The sequence below is a fragment of the Pseudophryne corroboree genome, chromosome 4 (assembly GCF_028390025.1).
Source record: "Pseudophryne corroboree isolate aPseCor3 chromosome 4, aPseCor3.hap2, whole genome shotgun sequence".
In the NCBI taxonomy this organism is placed as follows: Eukaryota; Metazoa; Chordata; class Amphibia; order Anura; family Myobatrachidae; genus Pseudophryne; species Pseudophryne corroboree.
Window position 1 is genome coordinate 799,462,918 of NC_086447.1, and position 24,083 is coordinate 799,487,000.

Genomic DNA, 24,083 nt, shown 5'->3' on the forward strand with positions numbered 1-24,083 from the left:
TGGGCGAACGGCTCTTGATACACTGACAGTACAAAATGATTGGGGACAATAGTGTTATTTTTTCCTGAACTCTTAACTTCCTGAGGCACATTAGTGACAATGCTGTATTGCTGGCAATATCACTCTTCCACCTGCATATTAATTAAAATAGGATTTTAATTGCCTACCGGTAAATCTTTTTCTTGTAGTCCATAAGGGATATTGGGGGAATCTAGTAAGATGCTGTATAGACGGGGTCCAAAGGAGCCGGTGCACTTTAATTTTCTTCAACTGGGTGTGTCCCCCCTCTATGCCCCCTCCACAGACAGTTATAGGTAAAACAGTGCCCGAAGGAGAAAGGACATACTTGAGAGAAGGAACATAACAACGAGTGGTGAGATTCACACACCAGCACACCACTTAACATAAAACGACCAGCAACGGCTGGTAACAAACAGCAACAGCTGAACAGGTAACCATACAAAAGAGAACATGCAGAAAAGTCAACGCACTGAGGCGGGCGCCCAATGGGGGTCATTCCAAGTTGATCGCTCGCTAGCTACTTTTTGCAGCCGTGCAAATGCATAGTCGCCGTCCACTGGGGAGTGTATTTAAGCTTTGCAAGTGTGCGAACGCCTGTGCAGCCAAGCACTACAAAAATAGTCTGTGCAGTTTCTGAGTAGGTCTGAACTTACTCAGCCGCTGCGATCACTTCAGCCTGTCCGGTCCCGGAATTGACGTCAGACACCCGCACTGCAAACGCTTTGACACGCCTGCGTTTTTCCAACCACTCCCTAAAATGGTCAGTTGACACCCGTACACGCCTTCTTCATGTCAATCTTCTTGCAATCGGCTGTGAGAATGGATTCTTCATTAAATCCATCGCCCAGCAACAATCCGCATGCGCAGTAGTGACCTGATCGCTGCGCTGCGAAAAACGGCAGCGTGCAATCAGGTCGTAATGACCCCCAATATCCCTTATGGACTACGAGAAAAGGATTTACCTGTAGGTAATTAAAGTCCTATTTTCTCTAGCATCCATAAGGGATATTGGGGGAATCTAATACGATGGGGACGTCCCAAAGCTTCCAGAACGGGTGGGAATGTGCGGAGATGTCTGCAGCACCGCCTGCCCAAACTGGGTATCCTCTTTGGCCAGGGTATCAACCCTGTAGAACTTCACAAAGGTGTTCTTCCCCAACCAGGTAGCAGCTCAGCATAGTTGCAAGGCCGAGACTCCACGAGCAGCCGCCATGGAAGACCCTACCGATCTTGTAGAGTAGGCCTTCAGAGACTGTGGAACAGGTAAGGCTGCCGACACATAGGCCTGTTGGATAGTAAGCCTAAGCCAACGAGCAATGGACTGCTTAGAAGCAGGGCAACCCTTTTTCTGCGCATCAGAGAGCACAAACAAGGAATTTGTCTCTCTGGTCCGAGCTGTTCTCTTGATATAGATCTTCAAGGCTCGCACAGCATCCAATGCCTCCGGAGGAGCAGAAGTGCCAGAACCACAGTAGGTTGATTCAAGTGGAACACAGAGACGACCTTCAGCAGGAACTGCTGCCTAGTCCTGAGTTCCGCTCTGTCTTTGTAAAAGACCAAGTAGAGACTTTTACACGATAAGGCCCCCTGCTCTGAGACGCGCGTAGCAGAAGCCAAGGCCAATAACATCACCATCTTCCACATGAGATACTTGTCTTCTGCTGTCATCAGAGGTTCAAACCAGGAGGACTGTAGAAATTCCAACACAACATTCAAATCCCAGGGTGCCGTGGGCGGCACAAAATGAGGGTGAATGCGAAGCACCCCTTGCAAGAAGTTCTGCACTTCTGGCAACAGTGCCAATTTCTTCTGGAAGAAAATAAAGAGAGCTGAAATCTGGACCTTAATGGAACCCAGACATAAGCCCTTATCCACACCAGCCTGCAGGAAACGGAGGAAACGTCCCAAGTGGAACTCCGCAGGCGGATACGTGCATTCCTTACACCAAGAGACATATCTTCTCCAGATATGATGATAGTGACGTCACAGGGTTCCTGTCCTGAAACATGGTAGCAATAACCTTTTGGGAAAGGCCCTAGTGAGCTAGGATGTTCCGCTCAACCTCCATGTCGTCAAACAAAGCCGCCGTAAGTCCGGGTAGAGGAACGGTCCTTGTTGAAGAAGATCTCTTCTCAGTGGCAGAGGCCAAGGATCTTCGACGGACATGTCCAGAAGATCCGCGTGCCATGCCCTCCGAGGCCAATCCGGGGCAATCAGAATTGCCTGGACTCCTTGATTCCGGATTCGCTTGAGCACCCTTGGGAGCAATGGAATCGGAGGAAACAGATAGACCAGCCGGTAAGGCCAAGGCGACGTCAGTGCATCTACTGCCCTCGCCTGAGGGTCCCTGGTTCGCGAGCAATACCAACAAAGCTTCTTGTTGAGTCGAGAAGCCATCATGTCTATTTGTGGGCAGCCCCACCGGCCGATGATCTGCTGAAACACCTGATGGTGAAGCCCCACTCTCCCGGGTGGAGATCGTGACGACTGAGGAAGTCCGCTTCCCAGTTGTCTACTCCCGGAATGAAGATTGTGGACATTGCTCTTGCATTTCTTTCTCCCCAGAGGAGTATCTTAGACACCTTTCGCATGCAGGCCCTGCTTTTCGTCCCTCCTTGTCGATTGATGTACGCCACTGCCGTGGCGTTGTCCAACTGCACTTGGATCCCATGATCCCTCAGTAGAGGAGAGACCTGAATCAGAGCATTGTAGATCGCCCGAAGTTCTAAAATGTTGATCGGAAGGAGGGCTTTGTGGGCTGACCACCTGCCCTGGAACTGAGCCCCCTGGGTGACAGCTCCCCATCCTCTCAGACTTGCATCCGTCATGAGGAGGATCCAATCTTGTATCCCGAAACTTTGATCTTCCAGTAGGTGGCAGGACTGCAGCCACCACAGGAGGGAAATACTGGCCTGAGGTGACAGCCGTATTATCCGGTGCATCTGAAGATGTGATCCGGACCACTTGTCCAGGAGATCCAATTGAAAAGTTCTGGCATGGAACCTTCCATACTGGATCGCCTCGTATGAGGCTACCATCTTCCCCAACAATCTTATGCAACGATGGATGGATATTCGAGTAGGCCGTAGGATCATATGGACCATCTCCTGGAGTATTCTCACCTTGACTTCTGGGAGGAAGACTTTCTAGGCCACAGTATCCAGAAACATCCCCAGGAACAGGAGTCGCTGAGTTGACTCCAGCTGGGACTTCTGTAAATTGAGGATCCACCCATGGTGCAACAGAAGTTGGATAGTGCGGTCTATATGGAGCAATAAAAGCTCCCTGGATCTCGCTTTTATCAAGAGATCGTCCTGATAAGGAACAATATTGAACCCCTGGACCCGGAGTTGTAACATCATCTCCGCCATCACCTTCGTGAACACCCTCGGAGCTGTGGACCGGCCGAAGGGTAGCGGCTGGAACTGGTAGTGATCGTTCAGCGGGGCAAACCTCAGGTAAGCCTGGTGAGGTGGCCAAATCGGGATATGGAGATAGGCGTCCTTTATATCCAGGGAGACCATGAACTCCTGTTCTCCCAGGCCCGCAATCACTGCTTGCAAAGACTCCATCTTGAACTTGAAAACCTTTAGGTAAGGGTTCAAGGATTTTAGATTCAAAATGGGTCTTACAGAACCACCCGGTTTCGGTCCCACGAACAGGTTGGAGTAATGACCCTTTCCCTGTTGTTGCAGTGGCACTGGAACAATGACTTGGGATTAGACCAATTTTAGGATAGCCTGTTGCAGCGTAACACGCGCATCCTCCAAAGCTGGTAAGCTTGATTTGAAAAATTGTTGGGGAGGAGCACCGTCGAACTCCAGCTTGTAGCCCTGAGAAATGAGGTCCTGTACCCAGGTATCCTGGCAGTAGCTTTCCCAGATGCGGCTGAAGTGACGCAGCCGAGCTCCCACCTCGAGATCCCCTCGGGGTGGGCGGGCACAGTCATGCTGAGGCCTTAGTGAAAGGTTAACTGGTGCTTTGTTCCTGGGAACCTGCAGCTGCTGGCTTTTTTGCCTTACCTCTGGTGCCTCGTGCAGCGTTTGAGGCACCTCTGGTTCAAAATCGAAACATAGCGGTCCGAAAAGGACTGAGTAGATGGCCCCGGGTAGGAGCCTAGCTTGTGGGGCCCCAGAGGGAAGAAACGTGGAATTCCCCGCTGTAGCTTTTGAAATCCACGAAACCAACTCAACCCTGAATAGCCACTCCCCTGAGAAAGGGATAGATACCACACTACGCTTGGAATCTGCGTCCGCTATCCACTGGCGCAGCCATAAAGCTCTGCGCGCCGACACTGCCATGGCAGTAGTATTTGCATTATTAGCGCCTATCTCTTTAATAGAGTCGCACAGGACGCGTGCAGTATCCTGAATGTGTGTGATCGGAGTAACCATACTCACCAGAGACATATCCCCGCGAGGCCCTCTTGAAACACACCAAACCTAGCGACTCAGGGAGACTGCAGGCTGTAACTTTATACTGTGACTCAGTGGAACACCGGTGTTTTGTCCTTATCAGGACTCTATCTACAACTATAATAGCTGCTCTATCCCTTTCTAACACCCCTATATGTATCAGGAGTGTTGGAGGAACTGTGTGCCTGGTGCTACTGCTGCTGGAAGCAGAGGAAGGCACCAAGAAGCCGCTGGTCCCGCTCTGAAGTAGCTCAGCCCCCTGCAATGGCAATGGAGCTATACACTTATTTATACTGTAAAATGTCTCCTTTTGCTGTAAAACATAATGGAAATACCTGTTTTCACAACCGCTTGCCAGTGTACACAGGGGGCTATAACAGGTCCTGTATGCCTCCCTGCGTTTTTGCAGCACCATGAACCGGGGGACCCCCCTAGCGAGGCTCCCAGTGTCTACTCACCACTGTCGTCACTTTCAGGCTACTGTTAGGTGTGTGTGGCATGCTGCGATTGTGACCGCATACGCGCAGTGCCCCGCTGAACAACAACTTCTCAGGACGGTGGTCCTGCAGCGGGGGAAGCGGCTCTGACACCTCGCAAGGCCGGTGACCCCCCCCCCCCCCCCGTAACTCCCACGGTGCAGGTATGATGTTGCCCAAACAGAATACCGAAAATAACAAAGATTGAAAAGAAACTGAAGAAAACTCTATGGAGCTCCAGAGTGTGCATCCTCTCCTGAGGTCACTTTTTTCTAAACTGCCTGTGGGAGGGGGCATAGAGGGGAGGAGCCAGCACACCCAGTTGAAGAAATTTAAAGTGCACCAACTCCTTTGAACCCCGTCTATACCGCATCGTACTAGATTCCCCCAATATCCCTTATGCATGCTAGAAAAAATAAGAATTTACTCACCGGTAATTCTATTTCTCGTAGTCCGTAGTGGATGCTGGGTACTCCGTAAGGACCATGGGGAATAGATGGGCTCCGCAGGAGACTGGGCACTCTAAAAGAAAGATTAGGTACTATCTGGTGTGCACTGGCTCCTCCCTCTATGCCCCTCCTCCAGACCTCAGTTAGGGAAACTGTGCCCGGAAGAGCTGACACTACAAGGAAAGGATTTGGAATCCAGGGTAAGACTCATACCAGCCACACCAATCACACCGCACAACTTGTGATAACTATACCCAGTTAACAGTATGAACAACAAATGAGCCTCATAAACAGATGGCTCATAACAAAACCCTTTAGTTAAGCAATAACTATATACACGTACTGCAGAGAGTCCGCACTTGGGACGGGCTCCCAGCATCCACTACGGACTACGAGAAATAGAATTACCGGTGAGTAAATTCTTATTTTCTCTGACGTCCTAGTGGATGCTGGGTACTCCGTAAGGACCATGGGGATTATACCAAAGCTCCCAAACGGACGGGAGAGTGCGGATGACTCTGCAGCACCGAATGAGCAAACTCAAGGTCCTCCTCAGCCAGGGTATCAAACTTGTAGAATTTTGCAAACGTGTTTGATCCCGACCAGGTAGCAGCTCGGCAAAGTTGTAAAGCCGAGACCCCTCGGGCAGCCGCCCAAGAAGAGCCCACCTTCCTCGTGGAATGGGCTTTGACTGATTTAGGATGCGGCAGTCCAGCCGCAGAATGTGCAAGTTGAATCGTGCAACAGATCCAGCGAGCAATAGTCTGCTTAGAAGCAGGAGCACCCAGCTTGTTGGGTGCATGCAGGATAAACAGCGAGTCAGTATTTCTGACACTAGCCGTCCTGGAAACATAGATTTTCAGGGCCCGGACTACGTCCAGCAACTTGGAAGCCTCCAAGTCCCGAGCAGCCGCAGGCACCACAATAGGTTGGTTCAAATGAAACGCTGATACCACCTTAGGGAGAAATTGGGGACGAGTCCTCAATTCTGCCCTGTCCATATGGAAGATCAGATAGGGGCTTTTACATGACAAAGCCGCCAATTCCGACACACGCCTAGCCGAAGCCAAGGCCAAAAGCATGACCACTTTCCACGTGAGATATTTCAACTCCACGGTCTGAAGTGGCTCAAACCAATGTGATTTTAGGAAATCCAACACAACGTTGAGATCCCAAGGTGCCACTGGGGGCACAAAAGGGGGCTGAATATGCAGCACTCCCTTAACAAACGTCTGAACTTCAGGCAGTGAAGCCAGTTCTTTTTGAAAGAAAATAGACAGGGCCGAAATCTGGACTTTAATGGATCCCAATTTTAGGCCCATAGTCACTCCTGACTGTAGGAAGTGCAGAAATCGACCCAGCTGAAATTCTTCTGTTGGGGCCTTCATAGCCTCACACCAAGCAACATATTTTCGCCATATGCGGTGATAATGTTTTGCTGTCACATCCTTCCTAGCTTTTATCAGCGTAGTAATGACTTCAACCGGAATGCCCTTTTCCATCAGGATCCGGCGTTCAACCGCCATGCCGTCAAACGCAGCCGCGGTAAGTCTTAGAACAGACAGGGCCCCTGTTGTAGCAGGTCCTGTCTGAGAGGCAGAGGCCAAGGGTCCTCTGACATCATTTCTTGTAGTTCCGGGTACCAAGTCCTTCTTGGCCAATCCGGAACGATGAGTATAGTTCTTACTCCTCTCTTTCTTATTATCCTCAGTACCTTTGGTATGAGAGGAAGAGGAGGGAACACATAAACCGACTGGTACACCCACGGTGTCACTAGAGCGTCCACAGCTATCGCCTAAGGGGCCCTTGACCTGGCGCAATATCTTTTTAGCTTTTTGTTGAGGCGGGACGCCATCATGTCCACCTGTGGTCTTTCCCAACGATTTACAATCAGCTGGAAGACTTCTGGATGAAGTCCCCACTCTCCCGGGTGGAGGTCGTGCCTGCTGAGGAAGTCTGCTTCCCAGTTGTCCACTCCCAGAATGAACACTGCTGACAGTGCTATCACGTGATTTTCCGCCCATCGGAGAATCCTTGTGGCTTCTGCCATCGCCATCCTGCTTCTTGTGCCGCCCTGTCGGTTTACATGGGCGACCGCCGTGATGTTGTCTGACTGAATCAGCACCGGCTGGTTTTGAAGCAGGGGTCTTGCCTGACTTAGGGCACTGTAAATGGCCCTTAGTTCCAGAACATTTATGTGTAGGGAAGCTTCCTGACTCGACCATTGTCCTTGGAAGTTTCTTCCCTGAGTGACTGCCCCCCAACCTCGGAGGCTTGCATCCGTGGTCACCAGGATCCAGTCCTGTATGCCGAATCTGCGGCCCTCGAGAAGATGAGCACTCTGCAGCCACCACAGCAGAGACACCCTGGCCCTCGGGGACAGGGTGATCAGCCGATGCATCTGAAGATGCGATCCGGACCACTTGTCTAACAGATCCCACTGAAAGATCCGTGCATAGAACCTGCCGAATGGAATTGCCTCGTAAGAAGCTACCATCTTTCCCAGGACTCGCATGCAGTGATGCACCGACACCTGTTTTGGTTTTAGGAGGTCTCTGACGAGAGATGACAACTCCTTGGCCTTCTCCTCCGGGAGAAACACCTTCTTCTGTTCTGTGTCCAGAATCATACCCAGGAACAGCAGACGCGTCGTAGGAACCAGCTGCGACTTCGGGATATTCAGAATCCAGCCGTGCTGTTGTAGTACTTCCTGAGATAGTGCTACTCCGACCAACAACTGCTCCCTGGACCTCGCCTTTATAAGGAGATCGTCCAAGTACGGGATAATTATAACTCCCTTCTTTCGAAGGAGTATCATCATTTCGGCCATTACTTTGGTGAATACCCTCGGTGCCGTGAACAGACCAAACGGCAACGTCTGGAATTGGTAATGGCAGTCCTGTACCACAAAACGGAGGTACACCTGGTGAGGTGGGTAAATGGGGACATGTAGGTAAGCATCCTTGATGTCCAGTGATACCATGTAATCCCCCTCTTCCAGGCTTGCAATAACCGCCCTGAGCTATTCCATTTTGAACTTGAACTTCCTTATATAAGTGTTCAAGGATTTCAAATTTAGAATGGGTCTCACCGAACCGTCTGGTTTCGGTACCACAAACATTGTGGAATAGTAACCCCGTCCCTGTTGAAGGAGGGGAACTTTTATTATCACCTGCTGGAGGTACAGCTTGTGAATTGCCGCCAGTACTACCTCCCTGTCCTGGGGAGTAGCTGGCAAGGCTGATTTGAGGTAACGGCGAGGGGGAGACGTCTCGAATTCCAGCTTGTATCCCTGAGATACCACTTGTAGAACCCAGAGATCCACCCGTGAGCGAACCCACTGGTCGCTGAAGTTCCGGAGACGGGCCCCCACCGCACCTGGCTCCACCAGTGGAGCCCCAGCGTCATGCGGTGGACTTAGTGGAAGCAGGGGAGGATTTTTGTTCTTGGGAACTGGCTGTATGGTGCAGCTTTTTCCCTCTACCCCTGCCTCTGGGCAGAAAGGACGCGCCTTTAACCCGCTTGCCTTTCTGGGGCCGAAAGGACTGTACCTGATAATACGGTGCTTTCTTAGGCTGTGAGGGAACCTGAGGTAAAAATGTCGACTTCCCAGCTGTTGCTGTGGAAACGAGGTCCGAGAGACCACTTCCAAACAATTCCTCACCCTTGTAAGGCAAAACCTCCATGTGCCTTTTAGAATCCGCATCACCTGTCCACTGCCGAGTCCATAATACTCTCCTGGCAGAAATGGACATTGCATTAATTCTAGATGCCAGCCGGCAAATATCCCTCTGTGCATCTCTCATATATAAGACGACGTCTTTAATATGCTCTATGGTTAGCAAAATCGTATCCCTGTCGAGGGATTCAATATTTTCTGACAGGGTATCGGACCAAGCTGCTGCAGCACTACACATCCAAGCTGAAGCAATAGCAGGTCTCAGTATAGTACCTGAGTGTGTATATACAGACTTCAGGATAGCCTCCTGCTTTCTATCCGCAGGCTCCTTTAAGGCGGCCGTATCCTGAGACGGCAGTGCCACCTTTTTTAATAAGCGTGTGAGCGCCTTATCCAAACTCGGGGATGTCTCCCAACGTAACCTGTCCTCTGGCGGGAAAGGGTACGCCATCAGTAACTGTTTAGAAATCACTAGTTTCTTATCGGGGGAAGCCCACGCTTCTTCACACACTTCATTCAACTCATCTGATGGGGGAAAAAACACTGGCTGCTTTTTCTCCCCAAACATAATACCCTTTTTAGTGGTACCTGGGTTAATGTCAGAAATGTGTAACACATTTTTCATTGCCGTAATCATGCAACGGATGCCCCTTGTGGATTGTGTATAAGTCTCGTCCTCGTCGACACTGGAGTCAGACTCCGTGTCGACATCTGTGTCTGCCATCTGAGGTAGCGGGCGTTTTTGAGCCCCTGATGGCCTTTGAGACACCTGGGCAGGCACTGGCTGAGAAGCCGGCAGTCCCACAGCTGTTATGTCATCGAACCTTTTATGCAAGGAGTTGACACTGTCGTGTAAAACCTTCCACATATCCATCCACTCTGGTGTCGACCCCGCAGAGGGTGACATCACATTTATCGGCACCTGCTCCGCCTCCACATAAGCCTCCTCATCAAACATGTCGACACAGCCGTACCGACACACCGCACACACACAGGGAATGCTCTGACTGAGGACAGGACCCCACAAAGTCCTTTGGGGAGACAGAGAGAGAGTATGCCAGCACACACCACAGCGCTATATAATCAGGGATTTACACTAACACAAAGTGATTTTCCCTATAGCAGCTTTACAAATACAGTTTGCGCCTAAATTTAGTGCCCCCCCTCTCTTTTTTACCCTTTGAGCCTGGAAACTGCAGGGGAGAGCCTGGGGAGCTGTCTTCCAGCGGAGCTGTGAAGAGGAAATGGCGCCAGTGTGCTGAGGGAGATAGCCCCGCCCCCTTCTCGGCGGACTTCTCCCGCTCTTATATTTATATTATGGCGGGGGATTTTTACACATATATAGTTTATTAGACTATATTATGTGCTGTTCGCCATGTAAGGTACTCTAATTGCAGCCCAGGGCGCCCCCCCCCCAGCGCCCTGCACCCATCAGTGACCGGAGTATGTGGTGTGCATAGGGAGCAATGGCGCACAGCTGCAGTGCTGTGCGCTACCTTAATGAAGACCGGAGTCTTCAGCCGCCGATTTTCAGGATGTTCTTCTTGCTTCTGGCTCTGCAAGGGGGACGGCGGCGCGGCTCCAGGACCAGACGACCGAGGCTGGGCCTGTGTTCGATCCCTCTGGAGCTAATGGTGTCCAGTAGCCTAAGAAGCCCAAGCTAGCTGCAAGCAGGTAGGTTCGCTTCTCTCCCCTTAGTCCCTCGTAGCAGTGAGTCTGTTGCCAGCAGATCTCACTGAAAATAAAAAACCTAACAAATACTTTCTTTACTAGAAGCTCAGGAGAGCCCCTAGTGTGCAACCAGCTCGGGACGGGCACAGATTCTAACTGAGGTCTGGAGGAGGGGCATAGAGGGAGGAGCCAGTGCACACCAGATAGTACCTAATCTTTCTTTTAGTGTGCCCAGTCTCCTGCGGAGCCCGTCTATTCCCCATGGTCCTTACGGAGTACCCAGCATCCACTAGGATGTCAGAGAAATTACATTAATTCTACATACCTTTATGCAACTCTAAATAAATACGTTTGTGTTCCCTTCCCTTCCTGGCTTTCATTTCTGTTTTCACCTGCGTCTTGTACAATCTGATTGTGCTGCCTTTGGATACGACACATAGCTGCTCTCAGAACAGAAAGGTGTACGATGAAGACAGAACAGCATCCAACAAATCTTCATAGTGATCCAACAAAATGGCAAAAAAGCACCATAGAAGCTAAAGAAGTAGAGCTCTCTTTATATATCATTACTTAAAGTGCACGAAGGAACCCCCTTCAAACATTGCTGCCCCTTTAATTTTTACCGTCTGTTTTAGTATCCAAGTCTGAAATCATTATAGCTGCAAATTGCATATTACCATTTTAACCATATACCTAAACGTCTGCCTGTATCCTGTAACACCATTATTGACACAGCGAAGGACGTTAATATGGCAAGTTCTGTCGAACTGAAAGCCAAGATATTTCAGTATAAACTTCATAATCTTATCTGCATTAAAAAATCCTATGAAAACATGTTGCAAAGTGCCAAGTCCAACAAGCGCCAGATTTTTCAGACATGAAAGACAATATGAGTTTCAGGAGGCGGGGTAAAGAAATTTAATGAAATAATAAGCGCTGCGCTGGGCCCGTAATTCCACAAATCTATGTGAATATTTCCCCACCTGTCACTAAATAATAAACTATTTTGCTGGCACTAGAAATCTTGCTTAGCGTGTGCTGGTGCTGTGTGTTCGCAGTCCGCTTTTAAAGCACCACAGGGGTACGTTTTATGGGCTACGGAAATGTTCTGCTTTTAAATAGACATTTTTGGTTATACAAGTACATCTGGAGGGAGCACAAATATGAATATTTGGCAATGAGGCTTTTAATCTGGGTGGTGCTCACTACAGCACTACAGTTTTGATGATTTGGAATAAGTAGCTGACAGTGAGTGACATTTGGTACACCATGCAAAAGGAATTTACACCATATTTAGGCTACTGGATATATATTTCTATCACATATGACATTTCAATTATTCCAGAAATGTGAAAACATTATAAGCAAATAAAATTCTTGATAATCTTCCAACAGTTATATACAATCAATGTAGCGATTATATAGAACTTCTTAAATAAATGTGAACACGTTAAAATAACTTTCATTTGGAACTTCAGAAAATAATTTTTAATTTTACTTAGTGCCGCAAAAACAAACCAACATCAATAGGCAAATATCAGTAATTGAGGTTAATGCCACACGCACTAAAACATAAATTAAACCAGCGTGACTTCACATTGTATAATTTTCACAGTTCCTGTATACAGGGTCGGCCCACAAACTAGATGTGTACTGCCAGGAAATTGTGTCTGGTCTGCTGATGTATACATCCAGTGATGGACTGGCCCAAGGAAGTAGAAGGATGGGAACAATAACTGAGGTGGTGCAATATGCGAGATTGCACAAGGCAGGTCTGCACTAGCTGCAGGGACGTACCTTCGATGTCACAGGCTGCAGGGACAATGCTGGGACTAAAAACTGGCAAATTTCCAGACATTTGTAAAGTTGGCAGAAATCACAAATTGATTGCTATTTTGCTTTCCAAATTAATGGTTGTAACACCAAGCGATTTGCATGGTTCTAATGAAAACTGACAGCAAACTAGAGCCTTTTGGGGTGCCTTGCTGCAAAGACCTATTTGCCCTTCAAAAAGCAGCTTTAGGCAGGTGTACTTGCTACTGTTAATGCCATTGGAACAGTGGAAAGGAGTGTCGCTAGTTGTCATAAGTGCTTCTATGATATAATAAGGCATATCACGGACAAGTAATAAGAGGAGAGGAGAGAGGTGGTGAGAATTTGGCACCAAATTTGCTTCATATGAGGAGGAACTGAAGTAAAAATTTGATCTAGATGTCCTGCTTTGCATCCACATCCAGGAGACTTACATACCCACTCCTTAAACGCAGTCTGGTGAGTACACCCAACATTACTTTACTGCAGGCCTAGTTCATTAATTGTACATTTCCCATTGTCTTTTTTGCTAGGGGAAGGCTGGAAATGGGTTATATCCGTGTTTAAGTCCATGAATCTCAAACAGTCGTACCAAAAGGTGAAGATGTATGGTCTTGTCATCGTCATGTAGAGATTAATCCTCTAGAACCACTAAAAGATTGCAGGAGGGGCCGCTGATCTCCAAAGACAAGGACCACATTTATCAGGTGTTTAAGATAGGGGAATCCATTAAGTTCAGAAGCCAAAACTCAAGGGTGAGAGTAAGGGGTTGGAAACAAAATCCCGGCAGTCGGGATCCCAACAGAGAAAATCCTGATGCATCCTGGTATTTTAACTCTACCCCTAGCCGTAGCCCACCCACCTCATTGCGTAACTCTAACCATCCCCTCCCGCAGCCTAACCCTAACCCCTGTACCTACCGGCGGGATCTGTCAGGATTCTATCCGTTGGGATCCCTCTATAATTCTTCTGACTGTCGGGATTCAGACTGCCAGGATTTGGACCGCATCCCGAGTAGAAGAGGTAGCCCTGTTACCGTATTTCAACTGACATGTCTCAGTGTTTTTGACAAAAGCCCAATAACAAGTAGCACTGTCACAGACATGAAGAAGGGAACCCGGGGCCAGATTACACCTCCAACAGAAATCATACACCTCCACAGGTTCTATTCCCACTTTATGGGTGTCATGAACACCCAGGAGTGGGAATAGCCCTGGGCCCCCTGGTGGCCAGAATCCCAGCATCGGTATGCTAACAGCCGAAATCCCGACCGCCGGTCACCCGACTACATCCCGCCGCGGTTTCTCATTTTTAACAGCGCAACTCTTAACAGTAATTGTCGCTACCTGCCAGACACATGTAAGTATAAAAATGTGCCATATCTAACCAGAGCTATAACTAGGACTTACAGACCCAGGAGGACTTGTGTTCAATCTGTAGGAGGTTGAGGTTTCCCCCCTAATTCCCTGAAAAAGTAAGTCAATGACTTCTAAGGGCTTGCTAAGATTAATTACTAACCTGTCTCTGCCACTCAGTGTATCCCCCGTCTGTTATTCAGTAAATCCATAACAGCACTCTGGGGCACTAGTTATGTGAACCTCAAAATGCTGTTTGTGTGGAAAGACAAAGCTGATTTTATTTCACACTTCAGTTGGACTTCTACAAAACGCTAAATAAGGCCCAGGGAGTTTTCTAGTATTACATTTATCTGTAGGGAACGTTTTGTCCCTTAAGAAATCTACTTCTGCACTGTACTGTATGTACTGGGATCAGATCTTGCAAGTATGCAATAAGAACTTTAAGATAAAAATAGAAACAGCATCTACTAGAGCCCATTGAACTGAAAGCTTTTCATGTTATGTTACCTCATCGTTACCTTATGAGTAAGCACAGGAAATAATGCAAACACAGATAATATGACTAACAAATAAAATATAAAAAAAACATCTGGAAATTGTTTTCCTTATGACTGCAAACAGAAAATTGAAGCCACAGGTCTACATTGCTGGGCAGCAAGTTAGCACAATGGTTAGCTTTGCTAGCTCACACACAGGGTTCATGGGTTTGAGTCTATTTATGAAGTAGTGAAAAAGAGAGGAGAAGTAGACCATGGCAACCAATCAGTTGCTCCGTACAATTGTATAGTATGCAAATTATAAATGTTACATCAATGCTGATTGGTTGCAATCGGCAACTTCTCCACTGGCTCACTTCTCCACACTTTTCACTGCTTCATGAACAGACCCCTAAATGTTCTCTATTAAGTGTTGCGCAGTATGTTATATATTAAGCGCTGCGCAGTATGTTATATATTAAGTGCTGAGCAGTATGTTATATATTAAGCAATGCAGAGTATGTTATATATTAGGCGCTGCGCAGTATGTTACATATTAAGCACTGCGCAGTATGAGAGGAGACTAATGCTGTATTAACATAACTGGTTATAAACAAAATTATGTTGGACAACAGAAAACTTATAGTAGTGTAGTCATCATTGAAGCTGCTGCCACTGGGTTCAGAGTCAGACATTTTAATACATATTAATATATTTCTGTACAGTATATATACAATTAGGTAATTCAGAGTATTCAAATACTCCATATTGTACAGACACAGCTACATATATCTCAAGTACTAGGAAGCAGGGGTGCAGAGAGGTGTGGATAGGTACTACTTACTGGGGCCCAGGACAGCTGGAGATGTCTGGTGGGGGCAGAGGGCAGTAGCCCTTCAGGAAAGAGATAGGAGACTACTGCTGCTTGGGCAGTGAGAGAGGAGACTACTGCTGCTTGGACAGGGAAAGAGAGAAGACTACTGCTGCTTGGGCAGTGAGAGAGAGGAGACTACTGCTGCTTGGGCAGTAAGACAGAGGAGACTACTGCTGCTTGGGCCGGGAAAGAAAGAAGATTACTGCTGCTTGGGCAGGGAGAGAGAGGAAACTACTGCTGCTTGGGCAGGGAGAGCGAGGAGACTACTGCTGCTTGGGCAGTGAGAGAGAGGAGACTACTGCTGCTTGGGCAGGGAGAGCGAGGAGACTACTGCTGCTTGGGCAGGGAGAGAGAGGAGACTACTGCTGCTTGGGCAGTAAGAGAGAGGAGACTACTGCTGCTTGGGCCGGGAAAGAGAGAAGATTACTGCTGCTTGGGCAGGGAGAGAGAGGAGACTACTGCTGCTTGGGCAGGGAGAGAGAGGAGACTACTGCTGCTTGGGCTGGGAGAGTAAGGAGACTATTGCTGCTTGGGCAGGGAGAGCGAGGAGACTACTGCTGCTTGGGCAGGAAGAGCGAGGAGACTACTGCTGCTTGGGCAGGGAGAGAGAGGAGACTACTGCTGCTTGGGCAGTAAGAGAGAGGAGACTACTGCTGCTTGGGCCGGGAAAGAGAGAAGATTACTGCTGCTTGGGCAGGGAGAGAGAGGAGACTACTGCTGCTTGAGCAGGGAGAGTGAGGAGACTATTGCTGCTTGGGCAGGGAGAGCGAGGAGACTACTGCTGCTTGGGCAGGGAGAGCGAGGAGACTACTGCTGCTTGGGCAGGGAGAAAGAGGAGACTACTGCTGCTTGGGCAGGGAGAGAGAGGAGACTACTGCTGCTTGGGCAGTGAGAGAGAGGACACTATGGCAGCTTGGGCAGGGAGAGAGAGGAGACTATGGCTGCTTGGGCAGTGAGAGAGAGGACACTATGGCTGCTTAGGCAGGGAGAGAAAGGAGACTATGGCTGCTTGGGCAGGGACATAGAGGAGACTACTGCTGCTTGGGCAGTGAGAGAGAGGAGACTACTGCTGCTTGGGCAGTGAGATTGAGGAGACTACTGCTGCTTGGGCAGGGAAAGAGAGGAGACTACTGCTGCTTGGGCAGGGAGAGAGAGGAGACTACTGCTGCTTGGGCAGGGAAAGAGAGGAGACTACTGCTGCTTGGGCAGTGAGATTGAGGAGACTACTGCTGCTTGGGCAGGGAGAGAGAGGAGACTACTGCTGCTTGGGCAGGGAAAGAGAGGAGACTACTGCTGCTTGGGCAGGGAAAGAGAGGAGACTACTGCTGCTTGGGCAGTGAGAGAGAGGAGACTACTGCTGCTTGGGCAGTGAGATTGAGGAGACTACTGCTGCTTGGGCAGGGAAAGAGAGGAGACTACTGCTGCTTGGGCAGGGAGAGAGAGGAGACTACTGCTGCTTGGGCAGGGAGAGAGAGGAGACTATTGCTGCTTGGGCAGGGAGAGAGAGGAGACTATTGCTGCTTGGGCAGGGAGAGAGAGGAGACTATTGCTGCTTGGGCAGGGAGAGAGAGGAGACTACTGCTGCTTGGGCAGGGACAGAGAGGAGACTATTGCTGTTAGGGCAGGGAGAGAGAGGAGACTATGGCTGCTTGGGCAGTAAGAGAGAGGAGACTATGGCTGCTTGGGCAGTAAGAGAGAGGAGACTATGGCTGCTTGGGCAGAAACAGAGAGGAGACTACTGCTGCTTGGGCAGGGACAGAGATGAGACTATTGCTGTTAGGGCAGGGAGAGAGAGGAGACTATGGCTGCTTGGGCAGTAAGAGAGAGGAGACTATGGCTGCTTGGGCAGTAAGAGAGAGGAGACTACTGCTGCTTGGGCAGTAAGAGAGAGGAGACTACTGCTGCTTGGGCAGAAAAAGAGAGGAGACTATTGCTGCTTGGGCAGGGAGAGAGAGGAGACTAATGGTGCTTGGGCAGGGAGAGAGAGGAGACTAATGGTGCTTGGGCAGGGAGAGAGAGGAGAATATTGCTGCTTGGGCAGCAGCAATCTCCTCTTTCTCTCTGCAAGTATTACGGGTGGGTGGGGAAATCACACTGATCACCCCACCCCCACAGATCCGCCCTCTGGATGACAGGGATAAATATGACAGCCTTGCCAGCGTGCGTAGTACTTTAAAAATAAAATGCTTCCCCAATTTGGCCACGGACCTCCGTACCCAGGCCTGGCACTGCTCTCAGTGGCCCTGCATGGCAGTGGCAATACACACTCACGGAGCCTAATTCATGTTTGGATACAATGCTGATGTTCGTGCAGCTGAGCGATTATCATCAGACTGCAGGGGGGTAAATGTGCGCTACAGAGTAATTTAATGTGGCACCTGTAAGAAAGAAATGTATTAATAATAATGTTTAGGATCTTTAGCTGAAAGAGTAAGGGGTATATTCAATTGAAGTCGGTTCCATTTCGACATTTATTTGTCGGAATGGATCCAACAAGGGCTATTCAATGCCATCTCAATCCGACTTTAAAAAAAGTCGAATTGAGATGCGGGAGCTGAGACGGGGGAGAGCTGCGGGCAGACGGGTGGATGCTGCTGTGAGCGGTGGCTGTGACACATCCTCCTGCTACGCTGCTGTAGCGCTGCTCTCACCCGTCTCCCCGCGGCTCTCCCCCATCTCCCCGCTGGTCTCTCCAGTCTCCTCCTCTCGGCTCATCTCAATCCGACTGTTTTTAAAGTCGGATTTGGCCCCGTTTCCAACAGAAGCACGCGGATCGGCAGCTATTCCGATAATTTTGGGTTATACTGAATAGGTCGGCCTAAAAAAGTCGAAAACTGACGTCTTTTCGACAGATGGCAGCTTTCGTCTTCAATTGAATATACCCCTACGTCTTTACTGTCAGACTGCGCATGTGTCCTGCGAACACAGTGCATGCGCCAAGGCACCATTATGATCGCGCTCACAGTGAGATTTTTATCGTCGAGTGACTGACAGGAAGGGACCATTTGCTGGAGGTAACAAGGAGTGGCAGAAGCAGGCGTGTCATGGGCGTTTTCAGGGCGTGTATATGCCGTCCGCTATGATCATGTACATACTAAAACATAGCACCTACGTCGGACTGCCGTGTCCAGTCTGTTTAGCTGTAGGGCTCCACTAGCAGCCAATGTCCCTCGTTATTGTGTATAGGCTGCGTATGTGCACTCAGCTGCGAATCAGTTTGCAATTGCTCCGGTGGGCATCTATCATCTTTTCTGGGCGCAGCTTCACTTGGGATGATTAGCAATTCCGTTGCTTAGAAAATTGCAGCTGCAAAGTCAAATGTGTACATCATTGTGTCCATTATCTTGTAATAAGGAGTTACATACCGGTACTCTCTGCAGAGAAGAGGGTAAATGAGGCGCTTGTAGGAGTCTTCCACAGAATTATGTAGTATTTGCATTAGCTCAGGTCTTGCAAACTGCTTTGGTCTCCACCTTCAGAAACATTTAAGTAAAGGAAAGTGAACACTTGTTGCAAAGCATATTATTACATCACGTAAACGCCACTGCCTCAAAATTTCCACATGTAAAGTAAACTTACTAACCAACTTAATGTTAACATAGGTAACACACCAGGAGAAATCTCCAACACAACAAAGAACGACTAAGTGTAAAATGCAAGTTCAATAATACATAATAAATGCTGTAATTCCATTCACAGCTATCTATACACATGTTTCAGGGAGATACACTAACTAAAGAGACACTGCTATACATTCACACAAGCTCTTTAAATCAAAACAGTTAACAAATGGGAACAGTGGCTTGCAGTGAGAGAGGTAGCAGGGTTACCTACACATGCCAATTATTCTGTCACAGTATGGGAAGTGTAATGCCCCCTGCACATTCAGCGACCCGCCACTGAGTTGCCTGACGGCGAATAAGGCCGACCTGGCGGCGGGGGTGGAGGTGACGGGGGGAATGAAGTTTCTTCACTCCCCCTGTCACACGGCTCCATAGCAGTGCATGCTAATATGGACGAGATTGTACATATTGGCCTGCATGCATAAGGGACCTGGCACCAACGATGAACGAGAGCGGGGCCGCGCATCATTCACTGCCTACACACTGAACAATATGAACGAGCTCTCGTTCATTAATGAACAAGATTGTTCATTTATATCTTTAAGTGTGTAGGGCCATCAAGTTTTAGACTTGAGATGGTTACAAGATTCTCTATATTGATGCAGAATGGAGCCTAGAAGAAGCCGGTTCTCCTGTATTTACAGAACTCGGCATATAACATGTTTTACACATCCCACGGATATCTTAGCAAGGCGGATGAACGAGCAGAGGCAGAGGAAAGTAAAGTATGTCCCACCCCTGCAGTTCTCAACCCTGAAGATTTCCTAATATTGTAGGTCATGTTTTGAGGTTTTCTGTCTGTGGAAGCAGGTGGGATAGTTACTGACCCAGCAAAAGTAGATTAATTCACCTGTACATGACTAAAGGCATCTCGTTATATAAACCAATTAACTTTATTGTGAGCGTCGGCATTGTACACATTGCATTGCTGTATTCAAAAATTTCCCCAGAAGTATCTCAGTTTCCGAAATTGTTGAGACCAGAGCATAATAGCTTGTACCAGCTAGACGACAAGGGTTCACAGTGTTCTCCCCAGGTTCAATTTCACGGGTGATCCATCTGGCTTTTTTTACATGCCACCTGATACCATCCTACTTCACAAGTCTGACGGGCAAAAGATTCATGCCATACTTACATCACTGTGACTAACACAGTAACAGGGATCCCTTGACCGCCATTTAAGAGTCAGGGTGCAGTTTGTACGGCGAGGACATTGCAGAGAGGGCACACGTGCATTGTCTCTCAGCGGGAAGCACTATGTCTCAGCGGGAAGCTCCAACCAATCATCTCCTGTCATGTGTTTGAAAAATTACAGTCAGGAGCTGGTTGGTTGGCGCACTATCTAAGTTTAGTAATGAGTGATAACAAGAATATCACGGTTTGTTAAATATGCCCCAAGGATTTCTTTTTTTTCCCTACACAATATATTTGCCAAGGTTAATCATATTTTCAGTCAATAAAATCAATTTTCCAAACCCACCCTACATCAACTTTCTTTTCTGAGATTTAATGAGGTGGGCCCTACATTTATAAATGTATACTGGTGAGCTATATGATCTCATCATGCAGAAGCTATGGCGGCTATGGGCAGTCCATTACACATGCAAAAAGAACATGCTATTGTACGTTTTTCTCATCGCGCATCGCAGTGCGATATATGGCATGCGGTTTTAAAAAACACATGCGATCACACTGCGATGCAATAAATATTAAGCGCAGCATTTAATATCTTGTGACACGGCATTCGACCGGCATGCCCGCGCATCGCGTCGCATGGTACCTAAAATGTGCATACAATCCTTCGATTTATCTCACAGATGCGGTCGAAATCGAAGGATTGTACCTGATATCTTACAAGTGTATGGGCTACATTAAGATTTAAGAATATCAGTGGTGGACTCTTCCTAACCATAGCTTGTAATTCCAGCCTGACAGCTAGGACTTTCCAGGAACGGTCAACAGAATTACAGCTTTTGACAATGTTCTCACATTCCAGTTTCTATACCTAATGTTGCCACCTATATAAGTGAGTTACTGTTATAGGCCCTACACACTGGCCGATTTTCTGAAAGATATGAACGATCTCGTTCATAAATGAACGAGAACTCGTTCATATCTTTCAGTGTGGAGACTCCAGCGATGAACGATGCGCGTCCCCGCGCTCGTTCATCGCTGGTCTCCCGTCGGCTGTGCATGCAGGCCAATATGGACGATCTCGTCCATATTTGCCTGCACTTCAATGCAGCCGCGTGACGGGGGGAGTGAAGAAACTTCACTCCCCCCGTCACTGCCCCCCCACCGCCAGGTCGCTCGTCGGCCGTATCGGCCGTCGGGCACCTCGGCGGCGCATCGTGATATGTGTAGGGCCCTATAGAACAAATTACTATATACTTTTTTGCGATGTGTTATTACAATCTGGTATAGGTGCCTGTTAGCACTTGGAAGTGGGTACACGGTCTATGACTGTAGACATAATACCTGACAGCCAGGAAGGCAGCCACAGAGAGACTAGCCGTCAGCACTGGACCACAGTTACACAGTAAGTATGGATGGCATCTCCTACTTACAAATTCCCAAGGTATAAAGGGAACTACAATAACATTTTAAAAAGCGAATTAAACTTACAACAACAAAAAATTTATATCCTTGTGGAACTAGTTGACATAAAATAAAATTCCAAATACTGCATACAGTACTACCGTTCAGCAGATCTGGTGGGTACCCAACGGGTCAGATTCAATTAGCCGCAGGGTTTACTCAGCCGGGACATTCAATTGTGTTGCTACCCCTGCATATTAAGCCCCAGAAGGTGTACTTAACGCACATTATTCACAGTCTAAGCAACTGAGAGGAAATATCGGCATTATATTGCACCCCCTGGAGTTTAACGTGTGGGGTAAGCCGTAGTTTCCAGGCACTTAACAAGGAATCTATGGGTAAACGCTTGTTACCTGCAGGTTTACCGCACAGGAACCTTGACCAATGTCTGAATAGCTCTGTGCATTATACCTGGAGCTTTACCCATGCACCAAACACCGCAGGTTAATTAATCTGCCCCAATATGTCTTATGTTGCACATACAAAGAGGAGTTTTTATGCAATTTAGATGTTCATGGGACAGATGCTTTCATTCCATCCCGCCTAATTGCATCCAAAAACTAAGATCTTTATGGGCTCATTTATCAATTAGTGATAAATTTCACTGTGAGTGATAAATTGCACCAGCCAATCAGCTCCTAACTGCCATGTTACAGACTGTGGGGCAGATGTATTAACCTGGAGAAGGCATAAGGAAGCGATAAACCAGTGATATGTGCAAGGTGATAAATGCACCAGCCAATCAGCTCCTAACTGTTAATTTACATATTGGGGCTGATTGGCTGGTGCCTTTATCACCTTGCACATATCACTGGTTTATCACTTCCTTATGCCTTCTCCAGGTTAATGCATCTGCCCCTGTGTTTGAAAAATGAGAGGTAGGAGCCGATTGGCTGGTGCAATTTATCACTCAGTGAAATTTATCACTCATTGATAAATTAGCCCATTAATTTGGGTGACATTAGCCTAGAAGTGAAGTAAACCCCCCTCCTAAAATGTTATCATTTTAAAAAATGCCCGCATGAATAAAGCACTGTCTTTTGTTGGTCAAAGCAAGGTATCTCCTCACTTACAGTTTTACTCTACAGTTCCAAATAAATGAAGCACTTTCTATTATTTAAACAGCTGCAAGCGGCCAAGCACTGTCTTCTCTCAGACGTAACAAGTGTAGCAGCGCAGCACAACACATGAATAAGTCAAAGGTTTGAAAATGAAATAAATAAATACAAATTTAAAGAAAAAGGCGTTTTAGTCTAACAAATAGTATTAACACAATCTCACTATAATGTGGCAAGACATTGAAGAAGCTGTTCAGTACGAGCTGAATAAAACTGAACGTATACAGACCTTTCATTCACACACCACCTAGAGAACGCATCCTTCACCCTGTCAGGAACGTTGACCTTTACTGTCAAGACTTTCAGATTTTCCCCACGGTTAATGGCCAGAATCTGAGCACAAACATAAATGGCAAAGACAGATGACACACGAATACCCAAAAGATAAACTTATCAAGTCAACATCCATATAAGCACTTTATGACATTCTGCAGGAGCTTGCTCTGATTATATTTAGGTTCACAAATAATACGAACCCTATGAATACAGATCATAACAGATAATCTGGTAGAAAGAAAAAGTAGTTGTTTCCTTTTTTTCATTTACACATAAGCAACACAGTTTAAATACATAATAATGCACAGCATATTTACAGCACCGGGTATTGTGGAGTCTTGTCACAACAAATCTAAAATCCGGATTATAGCCTACTGGCTAATGGGGGCTATCCAATTAGCTGTGATAATGCGATCCACAATCACAGCTAATGTTATCACACCTACAGTATCTCGTGCTCCCATTTATCTCACCTATCCTATTCCAAATTGGTGAAAGCTGGCTAAAGCACAAGAAAAAGTAAGGAAATATGCCTGTACCCCCAAAATTTCAAACTAACATCGGAAAATATTATAGAAGTCTATTAGTTCCCATAATACAACTAATTGGTGTCATTAAATCGGGTCAAACGGCTGTTACATGCATTTTTTAAAAAATACTGCTAAATTCTAGAAAGTATTTTTTTTCTGCAAAAAAAGTGCTCTCATAAAATTTGGAGTACATAAAAATGGGTATATATTTAGGTAAATTTAGGGGACTTTAAAAAAAAGTGGAAATGGACCAATTACTCCCAAGTCTAAAAACACTTGTTCCACTCATAAATCACCCCAATATACCTATCCTATACCTTGTACCCCAATTTCCATCACTTTGCATTTCTGACCCCAAAAATTACATGTCATTATTGGCTAATTTAAAATTATTAAAAACATCTAAGTGCCTAATTAGTCATTCAGGGGGGTGTCCCAGGGGTTCTGACTTCTGAGCCAAATCACGACATTTTTAGCTTAAAATAGGGATTTAGCACTACTTATCCCCAGCTCTGAGATGATGAAGAGAAATCTGCAAAAAAAACCTGTGGAAACTTATCAGGGATAACTTATCGCCGCTAATTGAATACTGAATTATCAAATTTGTGATAATAGCAAAACCGCGTTATCACGGCTAATTAGATACCCCTTAAGACCCTAAACCAGTTTAGATGGATCCGCATAACTCCCTTTTGCAAACTTGCAAG

At 47.3% G+C, this 24,083-nt stretch overlaps 1 protein-coding gene across 2 annotated transcripts in view; it reads right to left on the bottom strand.

Moving 5' to 3' along the window:
• Window positions 1-24,083, bottom strand: part of SRBD1 (S1 RNA binding domain 1) — a 433,993-nt gene that overhangs the window by 334,653 nt on the left and 75,257 nt on the right. For both annotated transcript variants that reach the window (XM_063918379.1, XM_063918380.1), the window contains exons 11-12: window positions 22,800-22,903; window positions 18,597-18,704 (exon numbers count right to left, since the gene is read on the bottom strand). In XM_063918379.1, the coding sequence (XP_063774449.1) occupies window positions 18,597-18,704; window positions 22,800-22,903 (212 nt within the window). The remainder of the gene's footprint in view (window positions 1-18,596; window positions 18,705-22,799; window positions 22,904-24,083) is intronic.